General features: G+C 41.6%; 1 protein-coding gene and 1 non-coding gene across 7 annotated transcripts in view; one reads left to right on the top strand and one right to left on the bottom strand.

Moving 5' to 3' along the window:
- NOSTRIN (nitric oxide synthase trafficking) overlaps positions 1 to 23149 on the bottom strand; it is a 62015-nt gene that overhangs the window by 29982 nt on the left and 8884 nt on the right. For 4 of the 6 annotated variants that reach the window (XM_070476085.1, XM_070476084.1, XM_070476087.1 and 1 more), the window contains exons 2-5: positions 20883 to 20968; positions 6961 to 7044; positions 3451 to 3513; positions 3171 to 3252 (exon numbers count right to left, since the gene is read on the bottom strand). In XM_070476085.1, the coding sequence (XP_070332186.1) occupies positions 3171 to 3252; positions 3451 to 3513; positions 6961 to 7044; positions 20883 to 20968 (315 nt within the window). The remainder of the gene's footprint in view (positions 1 to 3170; positions 3253 to 3450; positions 3514 to 6960; positions 7045 to 20882; positions 20969 to 23149) is intronic. The other 2 variants (XM_070476088.1, XM_070476089.1) reach the window with 1 other exon arrangement.
- On the top strand, positions 13944 to 14050 carry LOC139038142 (U6 spliceosomal RNA). Its single transcript, XR_011491085.1, has one exon. It is a non-coding gene; the product is annotated as a U6 spliceosomal RNA (small nuclear RNA).

Raw genomic sequence — 23149 nt, forward strand, 5'->3', positions numbered from 1 at the left:
AACTTAACTAAGCATCTTATAATTTCTGAAGTGAATACTGCTTTAATTTCAAAGAGATTGAATCATTCATCATAATTAACTTTTTCTTCTACTTTAAAATAGCCAGTAGAACAGTAATAAAGCTGACAAAAATGGACCTAGGCAACCTCCTAAGGAGATCAGACTTAAGTGAGGGCAAAACCTTTTACCCAAACCATAGACCTTTTCTCTAAACCCTCAGACCAGCCATCACTCAATCATCTTGAGATCTAGCAACACTGTATTTTTTTTAATCAGTTCATTAAACTTGGATTATGTGTTTTATGGTAACAAATACGATTAAAATAATTTTATGCATTGTGCCACTTTTGACTTTCTGTGGCTGAAGTGCAGAACAAGTTCACCGAAAAAATTCAAATCTTTTGTGAGAAAATGTGATAGGGTGATAGGGGCGCAATGTTGTTTAGTCATTCAGTCATGTCCGACTCTGCGACCCCATGAACTGTAGCCCACCAGGATCCTCTAGAGGTCCTTGGGATTTCCCAGGCAGGGATACTGCAATGGGGTGCCATTTCCTTCTTCAGGGGATCTTCTTAACCCAGGGATCGAACCTACGCCTCTTGAATTGGCAGGCAAATTCTTTACCGCTAAGCCACCAGGGAAGCCCAGGGGTGCAATAGGGATGGGCAAATGTGAAACAATTATGAACTGAACCAGCAGTGTGGGGACCATGATATTTATTATCCAAAGCAATGGGATAAGGATCATAGCATGGTGCCTAAGAAAAAGGAGTACGACAAGGCTGTATTTGTCATCCTGCTTATTTAACTTATATGCAGAGTACATCATGAGAAACGCTAGGCTGGAAGAAGCACAAGCTAGAATCAAGATTGCCAGGAGAAATATCAATAACCTCAGATATGCAGATGACACCACCCTTATGGCAGAAAATGAAGAGGAACTAAAAAGCCTCTTGATGAAAGTGAAAGAGGAGAGTGGAAAAAGTTGGCTTAAAGCTCAACATTCAGAAAATTAAGATCATGGCATCTGGTCCCATCACTTCATGGCAAATAGATGGGGAAACAGTGGAAACAGTGTCAGACTTTATTTTTGGAGGCTCCAAAATCACTGCAGATGGTGACTGCAGCCATGAAATTAAAAGACGCTTACTCCTTGGAAGGCAAGTTATGACCAACCTAGATAGCATATTAAAAAGCAGAGACATTACTTTGCCAACAAAAGTCCGTCTAGTCAAGGCTATGGTTTTTCCAGTGGTCATGTATGGTTGCGAGAGTTGGACTGTGAAGAAAGCTGAGCGCCAAAGAATTGATGCTTTTGAACTGTGGTGTTGGAGAAGACTCTTGAGAGTTCCTTGGACTGCAAGGAGATCCAACCAGTCCATCCTAAAGGAGATCAGTCCTCGGTGCTCATTGGAAGGACTGATGCTGAAGCTGAAACTCCAGTACTTTGGCCACCTCATGCAAAGAATTGGCTCACTGGAAAAGACCCTGATGCTGTGAGGGATTGGGGGCAGCAGGAGAAGGGGACGACAGAGAATGAGATGGCTGGATGGCATCACTGACTCGATGGACATGGGTTTGAATAAACTCTGGGAGTTGGTGATGGACAGGGAGTCCTGGCGTGCTGCGATTCATGGGGTCACAAAGAGTCAGACACGACTGAGCAACTGAACTGAACCGAACTGAAGGAAATGCTTCCTTGCTTCCTTGGTAGTTCAGACGGTAAAGCATCTGCCTACAATGCAGGAGACCCGGGTTCGATCCCTAGGTCGGGAAGACCCCCTGGAGAAGGAAATGGCAACAATCCACTCCAGTATTCTTGCTTGGAAAATCCCATGGACTGAGGATCCTGGTATGCTACAGTCCCTGGGGTTGCAAAGAGTTGGACACGACTGAGCAACTTCACTTCACTTCAAGGAAATGCTGGTAGTAACATATGATTATGTGGTATGAACATATTTTGTAATTAATGAAATGTAGACTAGTGTTTGATTTCTATTATGATGATTTGCAAAGGCAGAAGATTATATTACTTTCCGGTAATTACTGTAAACTTCCCCATCATCCTAGCCCTAAGGAGGGCATCCATTCTAGTAAAAATACATGGATGTTCACCCAACATTGATTCCATTTCCTGACTTAAGTTTCATAAGTTCAAATAAGATTTTTCCAGTATCATTTCTCTTCCATCAGGGCTTTCATAAATCCCCTCATCCTACGGACTTACTGCCTTTAAGACTGGCTTTCTCGGGCTGCGGTCACTGAAAACTCCCCTTAGCTACTGCCCCTACCCTTTGCAAAGACCTACTATCACTGCTCTGAACTCACTTTACCAGACAGTGACACAGATGATGACCATAACTCCACTCCTATCAGAGCTAAGCAGTGTTTATTAAATATCCCTTTATGTCATCTGAAGATATATTTTGAAGTACTTATTGACTATCTGATGCACAAATAAAGGAAAAGGAGCACAAATGAAACTATTTTGGAAGGAAAAGTACATAGGCCATACAGATGACCAGGTGGGTGGCCTGAAAGTATTGCTTATTTTTCTTCCATTTTAAGGCTATTTGAGAATTATAACTATTATTGTTTTAACTTAGTCCCAAGCTGAAAAGTATAAAAAAGCATTTCCTCTTAAAATTGTGTTTATAATTCTATTTACAAAAGGAGTATTTATTTATTTATTGAAAAGCAATGTAAACACAAAAAATACAAAAAAAAGTAAATAAAAATAGCCTTTAATTCCACTATCTAGAGATAATTCTTATTAACATTCTGGGAAGGTGAATCTAGGATTTTTTTCTATGCATATATACACATATTTATTTTACAAAATTGAAGTTATATTGTTAGATTTGCTCACTTTGTTTTTTAATTTAGCACTACATCCCCATACCATTAAATTCTTCTATAAGATTTTTAATGGTTACATAGAATTCCATTGCTTGAATTTATCCTAATTTATTTTTGGAAGATGAGAATGTTTCCATTTTTTCACTACTATAAACAAGGCTTTAACAAACATCCTCATACATAAATCTTTGGATTTGTGTTTATTTTTATGATAAAATTCCTAAAACTTGTATTACTTTTCGATTACCTAGCTCTTGAGCCAAAGACAGAAATCTTGCTTTCACAGGGAAGAAAAGAAATATTTTGACTCACTGATTTTCTCTTTTTTTCATGTGCACTCAGGACTTGATGAGCTGGTTTTATTGCTTCCAATTCAATTGCTTTGCCAAGTTTTCTGGAAATAGAACATAAAAGACACACAAGCCTGGTATTAGGATTTATATCTACCTTCCAAATTATTTTCTGGGGAAATAAAATAGTGTGTTACAGCACATCTACTCAGTGCAAGTTTGCAGGGGAGTATTTGGACACCCACTTTAAATATTTATGACTCCCTTTGGGGTTGGAGCAAGGCTGGGCTGTGAGTACTCACTGATGCAGGTCCCCTGCAGACTTCATGCCCTCTGAGACCCAGGCCCAGGCACTGACAAGACAGCTGGAGGGAAAAACAAGGGAGGACAAGTGTGCGTGTCATTTTCCCAGGCGTCCCAGAAATAAAGCATCCCATCCGATTCCTGCATTTGGCAATTGCACTCATATCCCTAATCCTGTTTTAATTTCTCCATGGGATTAAATCCTGCCAACATATTTATTTGCACTGTAGTCATTTCATGATCTGCTTTTTTTCCCCCAGTCATTTTCATTCCAATTTCTATTTCATGTCTGTGGAGTATCAGGGAAATAAAGTAAGCAAGGATGAGAAGACATTTAGAACAGGTGGGAAAAAGTGTGCCACAGGTAGAAGACCCTTAAAGACAATCTTTTCAGGCTCTTCATTTTGCAGATGGACAACTGGAGGCTCAGAGAAGTGAAGTGATGGAGGACTCGAGAGCCTGCTCATGCCCTGTGTACTCTCTTGAGGTTGGCTGTAGCTCAGATTCCCTGCTGGCCTTCAGGAACACAGCTCAGATACTCCACAGTCTTGTGAGCAGTATCTCAATTTAACAAAAGGGTTGCTCTGCCCTGATCCAAGCAGCACAAAGAGAGAATCAAGAAATATGATGCTATTTTTCTCCTACATATAGTTGGCTGTCAAATAGCAAGCCCATTGTATCAATAAACCGAAGGGATAGAGCCAGTGTAGACTTTGATGGAATGGAGAGGACAGATCGGTGCCCCTACTGAGAGCAAGATGGCACCGAGATTTTTGCCTCCAAATGACTTGGGCTGCACCTGGCAACCGGAGAGTGGGAGAACTAGATCAAAGGATGTCAGATTTTCAATGCATCCAAAGCCAGGCACAAAACTGGGCATAAGAGAGGACATACTGTATGGTCCCAATTATAGGAAAGTCCAGAAAAGACAAAATAATCTATATCGAAAAAAAGCAAATCAATGTTACATTGAGACTGTGTTAGGGAAAGGACTGTAAACAGGTACAAGTCATCTTTTGGTGTGATGAAAATAGACATATTTTGATTTTCGTGGAGGCTGCATGGTGTATATTTATAACAAAATAGATCAAAATATATACTTAAAATGTGTGCTTATTATTGCATGTAAATTAAGTCTCAGTAGAGATTTTTTTTTTGCAAGAAATCCAAGTACACTTTCAGGAAGAGAATGTGACTTTTGCCCCTAGGAGGAGCAAGGCAGCAGAGCAGGAACGTGAAGGCATTGACCTCAGAGGGTCTGTGTCTGAATCCACAAGCTCCCCCTTTGTGTTCTGCTTGACCTTGGAAGAATCACTCGGTTTCTCTGACCCTCACTTAATTGGTCTTTGAGAACAGAAATAATTTGGGTTATTATACAAGTACCTCACAGAAATTTTATGAGGTAGGTTTTATTTCCATCTTAACTACACTACCCATTGAGAGGGAAGATATGGACTTTCCAGGTGGCACAGTGGTAAAGAATCCACCTGCCAATGCAGGAGACTCAGGTTCAATCTTTGGGTGGGAAAGATCCCCTGGAGCAGAAAATGGCAACCCACTCCAGTATTCTTGCCTGGGAAATCCCATGGACAGGGGAGCCTGGCGGGCTACAGTCCACAGGGTCACAAAGAATCAGACACGACTTGGGGACGGAGCACGAGATTCCTAATTCACCCAGTTGGCAAGTGAGAGAGCCAGCATTTAACCTGGGCAGTCTGGAAAAGTCTATTTATATTCAAACCAGTGTGCTCTACTAGTTCCTTTGCAGGCTGAAACTGTTAGTCACTCAGTCATGTCCCACTCTTTGCGACTCCATGGACTGCAACTCACCAGGTTTCTCTGTCCACAGACTACTTCCAGGCAAGAATACTGGAGTGGGTTACCATTCTCAACTCCAGGGGATCTTCCTGACCTAGGGATTGAACCTAGGTCTCCTGCATTACAGGCAGATTCTTTACCATCTGAGCCACCAGGAAAGCCCCAGGCTACTAAAATAGTATCCTAAAAATCAAGCTCAAAGTCAGAGAAATTTCAGAGCCACTATTTGCTGTTATAGGATGATGACTAAGGAGGAGTAGAAATGCTCCACTAGGCTTCTATTTTCTCTTTTCCTCTTTCTTTTACCATCAGAAAGAGTCTTTGCAACAACACTGCCATGGGGTGACATCTGCAAACAATAGTCAAATCTTTGTAACAAATGATCACTAATGGACCATTTTATAAGAATACCAATATCTTTCCTCTCTTCCCCAAGAGAAGTAATTGACTTTATTTTCAACTGAATTGAAAAAAACTTGTGAACCAACATTTTCTTCAGCACCTGATGTGGTAATGTCTTTACCTATATTATCTCATTTAATATACATCCCAGTACCCACCCTCCCCCTACACACAAAGGAACATGCCTTGTTACTCCATATAACAGAAGAGGAAATCAAGGGAGGCCAGGTTATTTGTTGAAAGTCATAAAATTTAGATAAAGTGGGATACACACTTCAGGACTTCAAGACCTTCTGACTTAACGACTCTGCTTCCCAAGTTAGTATCATCACCAAGGCCTTTTCTGAAATATGATCTTAGGCCTCACAATGACACAGGATGAATTCAGTTCTGAAATTCATTATTTGTATCACCAAACAAGTTTCTTAAACTCTCAAAGCTCTAAATCCTTGTGTGTAAATAGGGATCATAAAAAGACTTCTCAGAGATTGTTGTGAGGATTAAATGTAGCATATCTAGAAAAACATTTAACGCAGTGTCTGGCACACAGTAAGTGCCCAAGAACTGGAAACCAGGCTTGATGCTCTGGACTTGCCACCTTTCTAAAAGGAAGCTGGAACTGAACATATGTTGAAGGAGGAAACAGACAGAACAGACTCCATCTTGAAAGCAGGACTCCATCTTGGGCCGGACTGTGGACTTTGAGCTATATGCCCAGTATCTACAGAAACGACATATCAACTGGAAAACCAGACCACCCCCGCCCCAACATGAAAGAGACCCAGGGCTCGTACCTAGACTCTCCGTCACCTAAAAGAATACCCTAATTATCTGTGTAACTGAATAGAATCATAAATTCTATTATGCTTATTGGGGTATGACCACCGGCCTATTGATAATTGTCCACTGTTAGCTATCTAGGCTTAAGGCATGTGAATCACGCGTTTAAGGCATACAAATCACGGGTTAACTTGACTGTATCTTTCTTTTCCTTTGTTCAGACTAGTTTCAGAGAATTTGGGGAGGTGGGTTTGAGCACGTACACTTAGAGTACATAAGGTTTTCACAAAAACTGGTCGGGGTCCTTGGCTAAGAGGAGACTCTGCCTTGGGCCCGCTGGTGTAATAAACTGCACTCCACTATCTGCATTGTCCTTCTGAGTGAGTTTGTTTCCCGGAACACGTGGCTACAACAATGTCACTTTTTTTTTTTTTTTTTTTTTTAACAATGTCACTTTTTAAAAATTATTTTTAAGAGTGATTTTTGCCTTACCTCTTCCATGTACTTACTTTTTCTTTGTGCTCTGTAATGTTTTGCTTAGTTTGGTTGCCAGTTTCTGAAGTCCTTTGGCATAATTAATCTCCAGATTTGCCCTGTTAGCAAAGGGAGAGTTGTTGGATAGGACACAATGACTGGAAATCAAGAAAAACACACATACGCACACAAAGATTTGAAGGAGGACTCAGGCTGATAATGTAGTGCATAAAGAGAGGATTTGTCTACTAGAAGGATTCTCCTGTCCTAGGCGTAATCCTTGAGGATATCCAGGAGAGTCCTAAAAAGGTAGAGAAGCTTTAATTTAACCTTCTTGTACAGTAGCATTATGGGTTGGATTGTGTTCCTGAAAGGTTGTTGCTAAACCATGAAAGACGTCGGGATTCTTGGCCTCCGGAGAAGAAGAATTCAATCCGGGGCCAGAGACAAGGCTTGACCACTCAGAACTTTTATGTAATAAAGTTTGATTAAAGTATAAAAGAGATAGAGAAAGCGTCTGACAAAGACATCAGAAGGGAGCAGAAAGAGTGCCCCCTGCCAGTTCTCCCACATTGCAGACGGACTTTTTACCAGCTGAGCCACAAGGGAAGCCCCTTGCTAGTCTTTAGTGGATGTTATATAGCTACTAGCAGTCCACTAATTAAAGAAAGGAAATGTCTCAAAACTCAGAGAATGGCACCAGGCCCCTCACCCACAAAATGCATTTTGAGATAACCTTTGCACCAGGTGAGTCATCCCGGGCCATAAAGCTATTGACTGAATCTTGAAGAAGGACAGGTTTCCACACAAATACATAGTTTCATTAACACAGATTAGGAGAACAAGGTATGAGTATAACATACTGGTTTGTCTGAGCCTTTAGGCGGAACTGACTTGAAGACTGAGTCTGGGGTAAATACAGAGTGCATTAACGAAGCTTAAGACAAATATTTCCATAAGAAAAATACATTGAATAGTTCAAGGTTTGAGAAAAGTTAAGTTCAGGTGGAACCAGGTGTCATTATGGCAACACAGAATTTTAAGAGAAATCTCTTTTTAAATTTGTATAGAGAAGGGGGGGGGGGGGATGTAACACTAGTTTGTTTCCTCCTGCCATTAAGAGAGAGGGAAAAAATGTCTGACATTTGCAGCCTATTTCCTCCATTTGGAGACCCCTGGCCTTCCTGCCTGTTACCCTCTCATTCCCCCACAAAAGTTGCTTAAGTCCTAACCCTTTTTTCTGAGTATGTGACCTTATTTGAAAACTGAGTCTTTGCAAATGATTGAGTTCAGATGTAGTCACTGGGATGAGCTAGAACTCAATATGGATGTGTCCTGATGAAAGGAAGAAATTTGGGCATAGACACACAGACACACACACACACACACACACACACACACGCAGAATGCTGTGTAAAGATGAAGAGGCAGAGATCAGGATGATGAATTGCAAGCTAAGGATCCTGAAGGTTAAACGCGAGCAGACCACCAGAAGCTAGGAGAGAGGCGTGGAATAGATCCTCCCTCACAATCCCTGGAAGGAACCAACCTGGCCGACACATTGATCTCAGACTTCCAGCCTCCCGGACTGTGACACAATAATGTTTCTGTAGTTTAAGCTACAATAAGTGACAGTAAGACTAAGTTTATTTACCCAGTCTGTGATGCCTTGCTATGGCAGTCGTTGCAAACTATTCCAACTACTTTCCTACTTATCCTGAGACATCAGCACCATCAGACTAGCTCTAGACTATCATAGCTGGTAATACAATACTGGTGGAATTAACCAAACAGTAACTTTCTAATTGGGGCTTCCCTGATGGCTCAGTGATAAAGCATCTGCCTGCCGATGGAGGAGACTCGGGTTTGATCCCTGGGTGGGGAAGATCCCCTGGAAGAGGAAATGGCAATCCACTCCAGTATTCTTGCCTGGAAAATCCCATGGACATAGCCTGGCAGGCTAGAGTCCATGGTGTCGCAAAAGAGTTGGACATGACTTAGCCACTAAACAACAGCATGCTTCCTAATGGGCCAACACGGGATTTAGACGATGAATTCTCATGAGTTTGTATGCAAAACAAGACCCACTAGGGAATCTGGGCATGCCCCTCAAAAGAAATCTCAGTTCTTTGGGATAGATTGAATCACTCTCCTCTTAAGCTTATTTTTCCATGTCCCATTCTTGGCCCATCTATAACTAAAATGAAGACACATCTTTATTCATCTCCTCACTTTTCAATGAAAATAATAAAAATGTAAGAAATTAAGTTGAATTTATATTGTTTTTCATCTTAATATAGACCAGAGAGTCTTTGTTACATATTTTTCAGTCATTCAATTCTATTTTTATTATAAAACATCTTTAAAAATTATTTATGACTCCATTTCATTTGGGGAACAATCTCAGGACTCTCCAGTAATTAACTTATTACTTGGATGTTCTCACACAAATTAGACTCAGTGTCATGGACCAAAGAAGGAAAGACAGTTCTCTTTTGTAAGTGAAATACAGACATCATGGGCTATGAACCTGTCGCTAAATTTCTATTCATTTTTCTTCATTAGCACAGCTGTGCTCCAAATTATTTTTACCACTTTTTAAAAGAAAGAAGACCGTTGCAGGATGTATGTTAAGGCCTAGGTGCAGAAAACACCCATTTGGTAGCAGGCCTTGTTCAAGAATAAGAAAAGGTTAAGGCAAATATTTTTAAATAATGAAGATGATAAAGAAATATCTCATAGTGTCTTTAAAAAGGTTTCTCTGCTCGGAATAAGTTCTGACTGATGGAGAGAGAGAGTCCTGGTTGGCAGCAAGCTCAAAGAGACCACCACCCTCAATGAACTTGGATGTTCTAGAATCCCAGGAGAGGCTAACACTCAGTAAAGTGGCTTTAGGAAACTTTGAAAGGAAGTAATCAGACTTACCTTAAGGGGTTTTATGATAATTAAGATGTGGCAATCACCCAAATAGAGGCTCAAAGACTGGAGTGATTTCTATTGACCTGCACCATCTGACCCCTGGCCCTCTTTCTGATGTCTTCTCCTGTCATCCCCTTGTTCACCATACCCTTGTTCTGTAGCCAGATGTCATCCTGCCTCGGGGTCTTTGCCTCTGCCAGGTAGTCCGTCTGCTACATAACCCCATGGCATTCTCCTTCATGTCAGTTTCAACCAGTCTTGTGCAAACATCACTATCTCAGAGGCCTATTGAAAAGAGCATTCTTGTCACTATCCCCTACAGCTTTATTTATGCCCTAGCATTTATCACTATCTTACGTCACATAATTTTTTAGTGTGCTTCTATGAACATCTCTAGTGTGTAAGTTCCATCAGGGTTAGCATTTTGTATTACTCATTGCTATATCTCTAGGCTTAGAACAGTGCTTGGCATGTAATTGGTACTCAGCATGTATTTCTTGAATGAACGAATAGACTTCCTAGCAGGTCTTGGTTAGAATTTTAACCAATCTCCACTGCAAGTCTGTTCTCATTTCACCACTTTTGAAAACTTTAAACTGCTGAATTATTTAAATTCAGTCCCACAAGTTTGAACTGTGCTCAGCTCTGACGTCAGCGTACATGACTCGCTAGCACTTGCAACAGGTAGACACACAAACCCTCTCCTAACCCTCCTAACCAGAGGGCTCTTTAGGAGTTTCATTTCTAGCATTCCATTTTTGCTTGGAAGCCAAACATAGAACGTTAAATATGATGATGCATTTGTTGTGCTCAGATAGTGATAGGCACCAAATGAGTTCTTAATAAATATTAATTTTTCTAATATTGTTAGGGACGCACACTGATTGAAACCACCCACCCTGGCCAGGCACCATGGTAACTATTTGCATGAGTTGTTTTATGACAGGAGGTTCTGGTAAGGAACATGGAACTAATAAGCCTCCACTAACCAGAAGAGTTCGGGAAAGGTCAAAAGGAGACACCACCTGTCTGACCACCTCCCAGAATCCTCCTCTCTGGCATCCATCTTGGCTGAACAAGGCGTGCACCACCAGGAAGACTCTGAGTCAGAATGGTTGGCTAAGGACAACCCGGAAACGAATCCCATCACCATAAAACCCGAGACTGCGAGCCATGTGGCAGAGCAGTTCTCCTGGGTTCCCTTACCTCCTGCTCTCCACCCGGGTGCCCTTTCCCAAAAAATCTCTTGCTTCATCAGCACATGTGTCTCCTCGGACAATTCATTTCCGAGTGTTAGACACGAGCCCTGTTTCGGGCCCTGGAAGGGGTCCCCCTTCCTGCAACAATATGATTATGAGTATGTATCCAAAAGAATTCCTAAACATTCAGAACACCCCAAATATACAGGGACAGAGAGGTGTGGGGGAAAGAAGGCACAGCTCCAGAATCATCCTGACTGGCTCCCACAGGAAAGGGAGTGTTGTCAGGCACAGGCTCTCCCTCAGAATTCAGTTTCACTTTTACACAGCTCTTGCAGGTCATAAAAGATAGCTCAGAGGCTAAGCAGAAATAAAAATGACAATGAGAGTGTGAAGCATGGCGCTCCACTACATCCTTAATCCTTTCTGATTCACCTGCGGGGTCCGGGGAAGGGGGGCAGTATGGGCTTTGGTGGCAAGAAGGGGAGGGTCCTGCTCACTTTGAACTGATGGTCTCTTCTGTTTTGAGCCCCATGTCTCTGCTGGCTTTCTCTCATGAATGGAAGGAAACCAGCCTAAAGAGGCCCAAATACCACACAGGATCTCTTGCTTTGGAAGGCTTCTCTTTACATACAATTATCTTAGAAATCTACAGGAAGTGGATTTGTAGTTTTATAGGTTGGTATACAGTGAACTGAACTGATACAGCTTAAAAACACTTGTAATTCTGCCCATGAAGTTTGTGTCCAAACAGTGCAGTCTCTCCTGACAAATTTGTGACATGTTGATGAGGCTTGACCTGTGTTTTGTCTACACGGAAACTAGTGACTTTAGCATTTATTATACAGTATGACAGGCAACATTCTAAGAGCTTCAGTTATGTTTCCTCAGTACCTGCAATCACTCCCATCAAGAAGGCACACTGACTCTACCCATTTCATGGAGGGGAACACTGAGGCACAGAGAATTTAGTTGGTAACTTGCCCTGCTGGAGGTCACTCGTGAAGAAGTGACAGCTGGGATGCAAACCCAGGTAGTCTGGCTCAAGAACCTGCCTGTCCAGTACTCTACTCTCCTGCCTCTGAAACTGGGGAATTACAGGGGAGTCGGAGGCAAATGCTTTTTAAAAATTGACACCGCCTCTCCCTCTGCCTTTAACTGCGGTGTTCTGATTCACCACAACTCATGAGGCTTAGCAGTTAGAAATGGGATCACAGCAGCCTAGGAGAAGACAGAATGAGCTTCCTGGGGCTTCTTCCAAAAGCATCTGTGCAGTTCATTGTAAGGCACTTTCCTGGATGAGGAGGGGGAGGTCTTGAGGGTCTAGAAAACTGGGGACGGAGGGGTTCTGATATCACAAGTCACCAAGGTAGCCCTCTGAGGCCAGACTGAGCTGGAAACAGTCTCTCTGAGCAGCACAATTGTACCCTTCGTCTCTCTGCCTTCAATACTCTATTGGGAGCCCTACTACATAAATGTATTAGTTTCCCTTGTGGCTCAGATGGTAAGGGATCTGCCTACAATGCAGGAGACCCAGGTTTGATCCCTGGGTCAGGGAGATCTCCTGGGTAAGGAAATGTCAACCCCCTCCATTATTTTTGCCTGGAGCATTTCATGGACGGAAGAGCCTGGCAGGTTACAGTCCATGGGGTCCAAAGAATTGGACTTAAACCACAATAATACATAAATGTTACATATATTTCATATTTAAAACTAGCATTAAAATCAACCAAGTGAAACAGGTTGAAGTCATTTCCTCTTGCATTTTAACACTAATGACCATTTCAGAATCCTCAGCAGATCACCCCACATGTCAGAAGGTAAGGAAATGATAAAGTGGGGAGGATGAACTATACACAGGAGGGGAACATGTCTCTAGGCTCCAGTTCTCGTGAGTTTGCCTACAACTGAAAAACTCTCGGCCTCTAACCCTAAATGGCTTTATCTTAGCAGAGGTTAATGGGTAAATTCCTCCCCAGAGGAAAATCACTCTAAAAAGCCACATTCCAACGGGCAAGTGTGGAGAGAGCTGTCATTTTTATAGGTTAGAATGCTTGCAAATTGGAACAAACACTGCTGTGTGGCTCATCTGTTCTTAGGGTCCCATGAAGCACAAGATATATCCTTTCGGAATTCCTGCTAAACAGAAATGAAGGGACAGAGTCCGAAAGGGACATGTTTTTCCAAGGCAGACATGGCAATGTGCACCCCCAGCCACACTGGTTTCTTCTAAGGCATCTGCTTAAATAAGGCTTCTAGCCTAGAAGACACCACTTGCGAAGAAAGTCAACAGAGGCAGAGATAATCTCAAATTGAGACGTGGACTTTTCCCCCCTCATTAAAATAATTGGAAACTAGTTTATAAGAACATTGAGCTAATGTTCTAGCCCTACAGCTACTGTATCTAATTGGAGTTGAGATTCTCCAAGCAATTGTCTTGGCACATGTGAAATTGATGATGTATCTTTTTGGATGGGTAACTCAATCTTAGAATATTCCAGTGAGTCTTAATAATCCCTGACCAGGGAAATGGCATGCACTGACTTTTAATCCAGTTATATTCTAATTTCCTCTCAGCATGTGGAGGCAGGTCAACACATTTTCATTAGTAATAATGAAGATCAACCAATAAGTCAAAGACTAACATTTGTCTTAGATTTGAAAATAAATCATATTTTAAAAAATGGGAGAGACAGAAAAATGTGATATCAGATTCAATATTTTAGACAGGGCACAAATTAAACTGTAAGACTATAAGTGACCAGGTAATCAATTTTTGAGAGCTCTACTCTAAGAAAATTAAGATGATAAAAAGAGATTAAAAATGAAAACTGTAGCTGCCTCTGCATCTATGAGGAATTGGTTAAAATTGAACGAAGGCTCTCTCAAGACTGAAAACAGCGTTCGCTTCAGCAGCACATATACTAAAATTGGAACGATACAGAGAAGATTAGCATGGCCCTTGTGCAAGGATGACACGCAAATTCGTGAAGCGTTCCATATTTTTTACACAGAGTGAAGTAAGCCAGAAAGATCAAGACCAATACAGTACACTAACACATATATATGGAATTTAGAAAGATGGTAACGATAACCCTATATGCAAAACAGAAAAAGAGACACAGATGTACAGAACAGACTTTTGGACTCTGTGGGAGAAGGCGAGGGTGGGATGTTTCGAGAGAACAGCATCGAAACATGTATATTATCTAGGGTGAAACAGATCATCAGCCCAGGTTGGATGCATGAGACAAGTGCTCGGGGCTGGTGCACTGGGAAGACCCAGAGGGATCGGGTGGAGAGGGAGGTGGGAGGGGGGACCGGGATGGGGAATACATGTAAATCCATGGCTAATTCATTTCAATTTTTGACCAAAACTACTGTAATGATGTAATTAGCCTCCAACTAATAAAAATAAATGGAAAAAAAAAAGACTGAAAACAGCAGGTGACAAAGCCCCCCCCTTTATTATGAATTAAGAAGAAATTTTAGTCCTCTGAAACTCTTTGCAATATCACACCCCCATTCCTGGCCTCCTACTTTCTATCAGCAACAGCTTCTTGGGGCCTGGTATGTTGACATTTTCCACACAAGCTTTATCAGTTTGCATTTTGAAAGACAGCGGCAAGCTCATACAAATAGGCTGTATTTAAAAGTTAATAACAATTTGAAAATTGAAAGACATTTTTACACAGGTACTGTTTTTTGAGCAGTGAGGATTCTAGCCCACAATACCCACTTCATCATTACTCATTGACTTTATTCCGGTTCCTGATAACAGTGAGGATAAAGGAGAAATAGGAAGATGAGACTTGGAGGTCATGCTGCTTGGGTGTCCAGTCTGGGAGTTTCACTGAGTCTCTGCTTGCTTCTGGCCCAAGGGATGCATGGCTAAGTTTGGTCTAGCTCCTCAGATCCTCTGTGTCTGTTAATTCTTGAATTGAGTGAGTTTATGTGAGTTGGGAGGGGTAGGGGGAGTGTTGTTGTGGGGGAAGTCAGGTGAAATGGACAAGAAAGGCAGTTTTTTAAACTTTTCAAGTAGAAAGCAAAATTTTATACAGAATCCCACCATATTATATAGATACTATGTTCTGAATAAGTGGGAACAGGAGTGAAAAATGGTGCTGAGTCCTGCCCATTAATTTCTTCCTACCTGCTAAAGTTAACCCTGAAAGTTTCCTACAGACCCGTGTGCTACCAGTTACAAAAGCCACTGGCCTTGATGACCACAGGTGTCTCTTACCATAGAAAACCCTAATACATTGTGAAGGGAACTGGATCACTCCCATAGCTGTGCCCCAAACTGCCTGCCTGCTTGGAAGATGCCCTCATTCCAAGCCTGGGTAGATCTGAGTAGAAATTACAATATGCCATCTTTTCCATAGCCCCATCTGTAAGTTAGGGGTGGATGAGAGTATTCACATAGTGATTGGATTGTGAGACTTTAAGTAAGAGAAACCAGAGATAAGATGCATTTAACGCACTTCCTGGCCTCTTCTATGATTCTATTATTCTCTTCTAGCTTTTGTTCAAAATACTCTATGTAAGTACATTTCTTTGACACACTCATTTATTACTCCTTATTAAGAGCCTAACTTAAACTTCTAAAAAGTTGTGAGTGCCTGAAGGCAGAGAATCACTCATGAGAATACATTTATTCCCTCAGTGAGCATCTAATGAATGCTTACTCTGTGCAAGTCACGTGGGATATGAAGACTCTTAAGGAGGTCAACGTCCGGTAGTGGAGACGGACAAGTGAACAGAAAGGCAGTACTACCATAGCAGAGACAAACACTAGTGGAGTCTTGACTTGAAGGCCAGCCAGAGTGGGATGACTGAAATCTGAAGAATGCATTGATTGAAAGCTGGCAGTGAAGGTAGAAGTGTCTCCTGGGCAGAGGATACAGCATATGTACAACTGCCAGGACCCATAATGGCAGGTAGGAGGGGTGGCAAGGACCCAAGGCGGGGGGGTGATTGCAAGTGGTTCTACAAGCAGAGACTGTAAGTAAGATGGAGAGACGTGATCTGAAAAATGTGATCTTAGAGATGTGACCTTTAAGCTGATCTTAAAGTTCCTTCTATGAAATACTTACAAAGGCTGAATTTTTCACTAAAGGTCATGGAAACCTCTGAAGGGTCTTAAACAGGGTCCTGACCACAAAGTGAAAGATGTCTTAGATGCTCCCTAGTTGAGGCAACTTGCTTGGGTGAGAAAAACTAGATCCTCTGAAGGGACACAGCTCTGAGCCCAGGTACCAGACATGAAAGTTGAGAGTGAATTAGATTGCTACTTTCACAATGCCCCTCAGCCAGGTGACTTCATGAAGTGCACAAACTGCCCAGCGGCAGGGCAGTACCCCAGGCAGAGGACAGGTTAAGAGTGCTCCGCCCGGACAACAGCAGAGGCCATGAAATGAAAACAAGCTACAGGAGCAGAGGTGTTTGGAAGAGAGAAATATAAGGACTTGGTCATGAGTTGAGACAAGAGGAGCTTCCCTGGTGGCTCAGAAAGTGAAGATTCTGCCTGAAATGCAGAATACCTGGGTTTGATCCCTGGGTCAGGAAGATCCCCGGAGAAGGAAAAGGCTACCCACTCCAGTATTCTTGCCTGGAGAATTCCATGGACAGAGAGCCTGGTGGGCTATAGTCCAAGGGATCGCTAAGAGTCGGACATGACTGAGCAGCCACTGATCACTTCACTGAGCCAAAAGAAGGGGTCGTGGGTGGCTCCCCCATGTTGGGCTTGAGTGGGTGGGCAGAGGTCCTGGTAATCATGGTTAAAAATCCAGGAGGAATGAGTACCAGCTTTGGCGAAAAGCTGATCAACTCTATTTGGATAAGCTTTCATTGTGGTTTCATAAAGCATTCAGCTGGAAGTGTCCAATAGACTGTTGGATATATGGTCTGAAGTACAGGTTAAGACGTATTGCCTATTAATGTACATATGGGAGCTATCAATATGCAGAAAAGGGCTTAAGTTGTGGGAACTAAGATCACTCAAGCTATGGGTAGACTAGAAAAGGTAAGGATTTATTAAAGATCTCATTTTAATCACTTATCTTTTATTGACAGCCTCTGCAATGCATTGTAGATGAAACAATGACCAACTACACTTCCTTCTTTGTTTTCTTCTTTTCTTTTTAATTAAAAATGTTTTTTTATGTCCAGAGTTGTGGTACTTGCTGTTTGAAAACCTGATCTTAAGCTTCCTTAGAGAAAAAAATAATTGATTTTTCCCATCAAAGCCTGTTTACAGTTTAGCTATGTGGGGCAGGGAACCAAATGTTCAAACAGTTTCTAGAAGTGTGCCTTTGTCTTTTTGAATCTGATCTGTGATTGTTTGAAGTGAATGTGATGGCTTTGGCATTAGGCATTTTAGGAGCTGCTGGGTGTTTCTGGCTAAATCTGAGTTGCTACTACAAAAAAGGAAACTGAAGCAACTAATTAGATAAAAGAAGCTGAGCACAGCCATGAATTACAGAATTTCCAGGCAAAATGGTGTTTCAAGTCCAACACACTTTTCTATCACCACCAATTAGAACAAATGCAAGAAGGCAGCCGTGCTTGGAAATAGAACATTATCTGGCCTTGAAGCTTGATTGGGATGCAGTCCCTTGTAGCCAGGAGCTAATACAGATTTGTTAGCAGAACCACATTCCAATAGATTCTTAAGCAAGGTGTCTGCAATTGTTAATATCCAAGGATAGTAAAGGCTGTGTTTAACAATATAGGTGTAATAATAAGAAAATAAACCTTAAATTAGCTTTCATTTATTTATTAATTCAATCTACAAATATTCACTGAATGCATTTTATGTGACAGGTATTCTTAAGCACCATATACCCTCTCACTAAATCTTTCATATGTTGGCTGCTAGATTTATCTTCATGAATTTCTATGTCATGATTTTCTGTGTCTCAGTAGAAACGCCTGCTGTACGTATTCCAAGAGTACCCTTTTACTTGTCTGATGGGGTTTCCTGTTACTTGTCTATACTCTTAAGTAATATGATGTTCTCAGTCACTCAGTGATGTCCAACTCTGTGATTCCATGGACCTCACCAGGCTCCTCTGTTCATGGGATTCTCTAGTTAAGAATACTGAAGTGGGTTGCCATTCCTTTCTCCAGGGGATCTTTCCCACTCAGGGACTGAACCCCAGTCTCCTGCATTGGAGGTGGATTCTTTACTGTCGGGTCATTAGGAAAGCCCAAATAATAAGATAGCTTCTTTCCAAGATTATTGGCTTTCTAGGCATTTTTCTAATACCAAGGAGAGGTATCACTGATTCATATGTAATAAGCCCATCTTATGTTCCATTTAAGAGGAAAATAAGCCAAGTGCTCATGTTTGGATAACTGGTGGGAAACAGCTTTTTATCTTTTGTATGTCCAGGGAACTATCTGCTGATAACTAACTACAGAATGGGGACAGTGAAGGCAAGTGTAATACCAGCTATGTTTCGACCATTCTTCTTTTGATATGGTAATTATGTTCTCAAACACTTCTTTGGAAGAGATAGGAACCTCAGAATCACTCCCCGTGGGAAAGAAATGACCCAGTCATGGAGGGAGGTAGCATCTGTCTTTGCCAGCTGACATGTAGGGAATTTGTTGGGAAAAAAATACAATATACCACATATTCATAGATTAGTAGGGACTTTGTGTCCATTAGAAAACAGTTCTTTGGCAACACCTACTCTTTTAGCATGGATGACATCCTTTATGTTAACTACATGATCCAAGAACTGAGCAAAGGAAGGAGAGCTTCAAGCTCAAGCGTGAGGTGACATTGCCAAATGTACATTTATTAGGAATAAATATAAAGCAACTCACACAAGGTATTTGGTTAAGGGGAAATGATTTAATTGTGAAAGATCAGCTTTGCCCATTGTTCAGGAAAGCATTCATTGCATACATGACCTAATAGCCAGCATAGTTCTTTGGGTCTAGGTAAACCATTAGAGCCCCTCTTTGTATTTACGCTATGCAATTTTTATCCCAGAGATGTGCATGTAATTTTGCCAAATTTTCAAATTCTATATTCTGCTCTATGAAGAGATAAAACCATGAAGGGAAATATCTTTGCTCCCCAAGTGTCTCTCCTTCACTGGAGCCCATTTGCCATTCTGGAACATGTGGGAAAGTTTGCACGTGAATAGGTCTAGGGCAGATGGAAGCCTGAGGAAGCAACTTCAAGAGAGACACAGGTAAGAAAGGAAGGTTCTGACTGTATGTAAAGTAGGTGTGTCTGTGGCAAGGCAGGGATGCAGAGTTACCTAGACAACGGAGAAAGAACAGGGCCATTTTGGAGAAATAATTCTCTTAAATTTAGTCAGTTATTTGTTGAGTTTGTTTACCAGACATTATCCATCATTGACCATCTATCTTTATAGCTCTCTACCAGGCAATAGTTTTGAACCTGTAGACACCAAATAATCAAGGCTCAGCTTACTGTAACCCAGGTCACTTGTACGGTTATTCTGTGTACAGATTCTTCTTGATCTGCAGGAAGGAGATGTTTTCTAATTTAGGTAATAGGTTGAACTTATGTAATAGTTAACTGGTCTTATTTTACATAGTTTCCTTTGAGATGAATAAAAAATATTTTTCTTATAGAAAAAAAATGCCTCCATGATTGGTCCTCTTTCTTCTTTTCATAGAATTAAAGCAATTTGGCTATTAAGAGAGAAATAACTTGTTTAAACTTGTTTTCTTTTTGACTGCATTTGACAAACCTGGTTCAGTTCAGTTCAGTCGCTCAGTCGTGTCCGACTCTTTGCGACCCCATGAACCGCAGCACGCCATGCCTCCCTGTCCATCACCAACTCCCGGAGTCTACCCAAACCCATGTCCATTGAGTCAGTGATGCCATCCAACCATCTCATCCTCTGTCGTCCCCTTCTCCTGCCCTCAATCTTTCCCAGCATCAGGGTCTTTTCAAACCTGGTTACTTCTTTTTAAAAGCATGTTTGAACTCTCCTGTATCTTTCCTTGGCCTCATTCACTGGTCCTGATAAAGCTGTGTTCTTTATCAGGACCAATGAATGTTCTCCCTTGCTCTTGACCTACTAACACAGGATGCAATTAACTCAGGCATCTTTGCTCTATGGCACACATACAGTATTTTAAAGTTGAAATGGGTTCCCTTGAAAGAATAACCAATCTCTTTTGAAGGTCTCTTTGGAGTTGTTTATTACAGAACTGTCTACATGTAGAGAAATGGCCTAAGCACCCTGTAGGCCCAATTCAATCCTCGGGGACTCTAATTTTAAGCAGAAATTTTTGTAATTTCTTGACTGAGTTAAGTGTGTTCATTTCAGCACAGTGAAGAGCTTTACACATGATTATATCTAGTATTAAGAGAAGATGATACTGAAAATGGTAACTCTTTATTCATCCATGTACTCACTCAACAGACACTTACTGAAGAAGTCAAAAGGCCAGACTCTGAGAGCTCAGCATACAAAGATGAGTAAGACACAGCCACTGCCCTTGGCAGGGAGACAGAAAAGCAGACGAATAATTGCCATCAGTGTGAAGAGCACGGTAATGGGAGTATACGTCAGGCACAATTGTGGGCCCCAGGAGAGGGTGATAATCAGAGGGACTTGACTGAGCTTTCCCAAGCAGAATTACTTCCTGTTGTTTCCTGATCTTTATGGTACCCCAGTGATAAATGTGCAATAGCGAAGAATCACTCTTCAAACCGATTTCTCAAGTACCAAAATATAACACTGCGTTCTGGAAAGTAGGACAGCTTGTAATCACTCCTCCAGTGAAGTCTCTGGCTGCAACTAAAGAGGAAAAACTGCTCCGTGCAAACATGCATTTTGTACCTTTGCTGAAGAATGGATGTGATCTGCTTGCAGAAATCTTCTCCATTTTGAGAAAACTCCTTCAGGTTCTTGTATACTTTATTATACTGAAACAGAAAAGGTGTACAGAAGGGTTAGGAGCACGCCCAAAGACTGAACTCCTGTAAATTCAGAATGCTGCGGTGATGAGGGCTGTCATCGTAAATGATCCTGCAGCTGCAGAATGCACACTTTGATGAGTTCTTAAAAATAAAGAGGAAGTCTCTTCTGTCTGGATGTGAAAGACCCTGGAGAACTTTTAAAAAAATAGAGCTTGTCTATCTGTTTCTTCCTAGGCCAAACGCAAAGTTTTCATCAGTGGGTGAAGTTGGATTCCTGTCACTCTTCTTAGTCCCAGGAAAGCTAAAAATACATCCTGAAATACACTGAAGATTCAAGTTATGTCTCCCCCACAAATTCCAGTATAATATTTCTGGACCTCATGGCAAACCCTGAACCATTAAAGTGAGTCTTTCTTGACTGTGATAGAAAATGCAAGTGAATAGTTTGTTAATAAAATTTCTCCTAGTCCCCTCTATATCTCATTGAACTTTAGTAATAAGAATGTTATGATTATGAGTTGAACATTTTGGTTGAACCAAACCTTCATACATTTATAAATAAACCTTTATCAGTGTATCTATATATGAATTTAGTTGTAGACAAAAATATTCCAATCGAAAGATTTTTTGTCATATGGCTCAAAACTCCACAATGTTCTTCTGAACATTGTATTGCTGAGGATAGACATAGATGACGATTGCCTAGAGGGAGAGGGTGTCAGTTGATTCTGCTGCTTTCCTGACACAGAGTGGGTGAGAAAGGTGATCAAGTCCAAACACATCTCTTAGTGTTTCCATCTGGGAGATGGGATGGCCCATTTCATTTTTCAAAATGAGATTGCACCCAGGAGGATGCAAATTCTGTGTAGACTGAGTGTCATGCAGTGACTCTTTGCTGATACAATGAGCCAGCCCCTTCCTGACCTCAGATGTCATGGGCATGCTGCTGGTCAACCTGCTGAGAAAGAGAAAGGGCAGGAAGCTCAGACTTCCTAAAAACCTACTGTGGGGCAACCATGTTTCCATACAGGAATCTTCAGGGCAAGACAACTTCTCAGCTGTCGACCAGTACCTGGAGTAAGGGGCTGGTAGACTGGCAAATAGGACATAGGGCACAGAGGAAGAAAAACCAAGAGAAAGGACCAAAACAGGCCCCTACATTCAGGAGTGGAACCAACCATCACCTAGGATGTAGAAACATAATCTTATAGATACCAAATCCTTTGATCTTCATGCAGTAGTTTAACTTTCCCCTGAATTTAACACAGAAAGCCACCACAGGATCTGGTAGATGCACAATAGGAAAAAACAGCTTCACTGAAACGCCCAGAACACAAGGACTAGGGTCAGAGTGCAAAGCTCTTTCGAAGGACATTGTTGACTCCTAAAGCAAGGTTTGCAAAATCACGGGTTTACAGCACTGTCAGACACCTGCATAACGGAGGAGAAGGCTGGGGACAGTGAGCTGGAGGGATAGCTGCCACAACAACTCTGGATCACAGACCAGCTTTCTTGTCCAAAATAGCTGAAATGAGAATTGGGATCTGAAAAATAATCTGTTTTTTAAATTGCAGCAAACGATTCACAAAATTTTAAACTACTGTCCAAGCAAGCAAAACACACTTGGGTGTAGACTTCATTATGAAGAAATGACTCTCTTACATGAACTTACTTACAAAGCAGAAAGAGACTCACAGACTTCAAAAATGAATTTATGGTTGCTCAGGGGAGGGGATAGTTAGGGAGTTTGGGAAGGTCACTGCTGTTTTCAAAATGGATAACCAACAAGGAACTATTGTATAGCACGTGGAACTCTACTCAATGTTATATGCCAGCCTGGATGGGAGAGGGTTTTGGGAGGGAATGGATGCAGGTATATGTATGGCTGAGTCCCCTTGCCGTTCACCTGAAACCACAACAACATTGATAGGCTATATGTGCTCAGTTTTGTCCGACTCTTTGCAACCCTATGGACTGTAGCCCTCCAGGCTCCTCTGTCCATGGGATTTTCCAGGCAAGAAGACTGGAGCATATAGCCATTCCCTTCTCCAGGGGTTCTTCCTGACCCAGGGATCAAACCCACATCTCCCGTGTCTCCTGCATTGGCAGGTGGATTCTTTAACACTGAGCCACCTGTGAAGCCAATTGGTTACACCTCAATACAAAATAAAGTTTAAAGTTTGCAAA

This window comes from Odocoileus virginianus, chromosome 13 (assembly GCF_023699985.2).
Source record: "Odocoileus virginianus isolate 20LAN1187 ecotype Illinois chromosome 13, Ovbor_1.2, whole genome shotgun sequence".
NCBI lineage: Eukaryota > Metazoa > Chordata > Mammalia > Artiodactyla > Cervidae > Odocoileus > Odocoileus virginianus.